Here is a 3,478-nt window from a genome sequence, read left to right on the forward strand (position 1 = left end):
TTCCATTTTCTCTTCAAATATTCATTAGAATACAGATATATATGACACATGAACCGAAGTAAAACATAAAACTACATGTTCTAGACTCTTAATCAGGATGCTTGACCAACAAGTGATGATTTAGAAATAATTCTACTTGAATAAGAATGTTCTGTGGAAAATATCAGTGAATCTAGATAATCTCCTTGGATAATGCTGAACATGTCCTTCAGCAATAGTTTTTGATATTTCTTTTAAGGTAGAAATATTTTGTTAGACAATATCTCAGGATTATCATAATGATGGTGAACATTTTTCTGCACCTAGAAAATATATTTTCTTAAAAAATTCTGTGTCTCTCTAGCCAGCAACAGTGATGCTTGCACCAAGGCCTGAGCCCCTACTATTTCCTGGGCACATTGCCAGCTTTGATTCTCTGAGAGGAGAAACACTTCCCCAGGACTTTCTTTAGAGCTGCTGCCACTTCTTTATTCCTCAGGCTGTAGATGAGTGGGTTGAGCATGGGGGTGAGGATGGTGTAGAAGGCAGACACTACCTTGTCTTTCTCTGGGGTGTGGTATGAATGGGGTAGAACATTGGTGTAGAAGGCTGCCCCATAGAAAATGCTCACCACCATGATATGGGAGGAACAGGTAGTAAAGGCTTTGCGCCGGCCCTCAGGAGAGTTCATGCGATGAACAGTTATCAAAATCCGTGTGTAGGAGACAGAGATGACAGATATGGGGATGAGCAACATCAGCACACAGCAGGCGTACATCAGCGTCTCATAGAGGGAGGTGTCAATACATGACAGCTTCAGCACAGCTGGGATCTCACAGAAAAAATGATTGATTTCTCGGGACCCGCAGTAAGGGAAACTCATAGTGACGGGCGTCAGTATAAATCCATCCAAGGAGCCACCAACCCAGGAGATCACCGCCATAAGCAAGCAAATCCTACGATTCATGATGAGAGGGTATCGGAGGGGGTTGCACACAGCTACAAAACGGTCATAGGCCATGAGGCCCAGCAAAAAGAATTCTCCTCCAATCAGGGTCACATAGAGGAATATCTGAACTGCACAGCCTATGAAAGAAATGGTCTTTTCCTTGGACAGAAGATCGTGTAGCATCTTTGGGACAGTGATGCAGATATAAACTGTATCCATGATGGAAAGGTGGCTGAGTAAGAAGTACATGGGCGTGTGGAGACGTGAGTCCATGTAAATAAGCAGAATCATAACCACATTGGTTGTTACCGCCACCACAAAGATGGAAAAGAGGACTGTAAAAATAAGTCCAGGAAACACTGGATGGGTGATGAGTCCCAAGAGGACGAAGTCAGTGGAGTTCTTAAAACTGGCCTCCATGTCCATTTCACTTAGCAGAGAAGATGCAGAAATTTAGTCAGTTAATTAATAATCAAATATTTATGGAAAACCTAATTATTCATAAAGGAAAGAACATAAACTTTGAAAGCAGTAACTTCCAGAATTTTAGTTTCAATGTTAATTGCATGTGTGATATTGGACAGATAAACTAATGTCAAAATTCAGTTTTTCATCTATGAAAAGAACTTCGAAGATCTATTCCTCTATTGGCTACAAGTGAGAAATAAAAGTAATAATTTATAAAGTATGAGTTTCAGAGTCTGAGCTATTTTTAATATGAAATATTTTCTATACACGTTTTCTAATCTTACCCTTTAGATTGAAATTTTTCTGAGACTGGTTATCAGAAAAACCTTTGCTTCCTTGTAATCAATATACAAGGTTGATTATGTTTAACTTTTTCTCTGCCATTAAGATGATTATATTGTTAGCATTCTCAAAGTCATCCATTTTTGCTTTAATTAATTGATAGAGAGATAAATATGATGTCAATAATTTTAGTTAATTTTAATTTGGCTTGTTTTATTTTTTAAACATTTTGACTGTTTGAAACATCAATAATTGACAAGGCAGTGCTGCTAAGTTTGTTTGAAGGTCAAGAGCCACAGAGCTTTACATCAGATATTGAATGTCAAAGGAAGCTCATATTTTATGCATGGTTCAAATTAGCTAAATATCTGGATTCTATCATTTATTACAAAAATATTTCAAATAAGGACCTCGGTGAAATTTGCTCAACTTGTAGGGTTAGGACTCCTTGTTGTGTTGTTCTTTCTGGTTAAAATTATTGGGTCTGCCAAAATTTTATGACTTCATACACTGAACACAATAACTTATTATTTTCAGCAGTGCTAATTCAATTTCTTTGACAGAGTGGCATTCTGAACTTAACACTGTTAGATTGTCCTAGGTAGCAAATCTATTTGATCATCTTTCCTTACATTTCTTTTTCTATTGTTCTGCTGATACTTCCTGCTTATAAGAGAGAAAATTCTGACTTCAAAGGGAAAAATACACTGTAGTATTAGAATTCCCTGAAAGAAAATGGGATTAATTTTTACCAATCTTACTCTTGAGTAATCTATATGTGAATTTCTGTTATACATAGGGACAATGAAAGATGAACTGTCAATTGTTATTATTTGGCTTCTTATAAATACTAAATATAATGTGGATCTCACACTTCAGTGAAAACATTATTGAGGACATTTATTTCTAGAAAATAAGCTTCCATGTTCTAACATAAGCAGATTATTTGTTTCCTCATGAGGAAAATGTGGTCAAGAATAGATACTGGGAAGATCTGTTTTGGGTTAAATTTTCTGTGATAAGGCAACTTCACTGAAAGTATCAAGATAAGTAGGAGAATAAACAAGGGACTGCAATGTCTCACACATCAGAAAGAAAAAAATGTATCTTGCCATGTCCCAGGTATAGTTTACATGCTTTCCATATATGAAGTCACAGTAAACCATACTTTCCATGAAGATACTGTGCATCAGACTAAATAATATAAGTTGTATTCTTCACCTCAAAAAATTCACACTATAACTGAAGATGGAGATAACTGGAAAGCACAGGGTATTTTAAAAACCCTGAAGTGATAATTGCTTTGAAAATAGTAATGCAACAAGAACCAAGAGAAGACTGAGGTAAGTTTTCTTACAGCACACAGACACAAAAACTGCCTGATTTTAAAATTTGAGATTTAAAAATTAAAAGGAAAGACAGGGTCATAGATGGCTTAAACAATAGCAATGAAATCTCTCAAGCAGCTGAAGGATAACTTGGAGAATTACTGTGTGCAGAATAGGGTGAGTTTGGATTGTTCTGGATCTGGAACATGAAAGATTTTGACTCCGATTATCTAGAAATAGGATATAAAAATAGAGTGCTGTTTGAGTATTAAACATGATGAAATATTTATTTAAGAATGATATATCTGGAAAATATAATCAGAAAATTCTTGAAAGAAAAATGGATAATATTAACAACTATTAATATTTTATTGAAACCACACTGGACTGAATCCACTGTTTCTGGTTCTTCTCTTTCTTTCTCTATAGCCACTAAACCTTTAATTCTTTATGTTTTATTATTAGAATAGTT

At 35.4% G+C, this 3,478-nt stretch overlaps 1 protein-coding gene across 1 annotated transcript; it reads right to left on the reverse strand.

Moving 5' to 3' along the window:
• Positions 1–382: 382 nt before the first annotated feature.
• Positions 383–1,348, reverse strand: LOC101434308 (olfactory receptor 2T2-like). Its single transcript, XM_004462498.3, has one exon. It carries the CDS (start codon positions 1,346–1,348, stop codon positions 383–385), a length of 966 nt encoding a protein of 321 aa, XP_004462555.3.
• Between the last annotated feature and the right edge of the window lie 2,130 nt (positions 1,349–3,478).

Source organism: Dasypus novemcinctus, chromosome 16 (assembly GCF_030445035.2).
Source record: "Dasypus novemcinctus isolate mDasNov1 chromosome 16, mDasNov1.1.hap2, whole genome shotgun sequence".
Classification (NCBI taxonomy): Eukaryota; Metazoa; Chordata; class Mammalia; order Cingulata; family Dasypodidae; genus Dasypus; species Dasypus novemcinctus.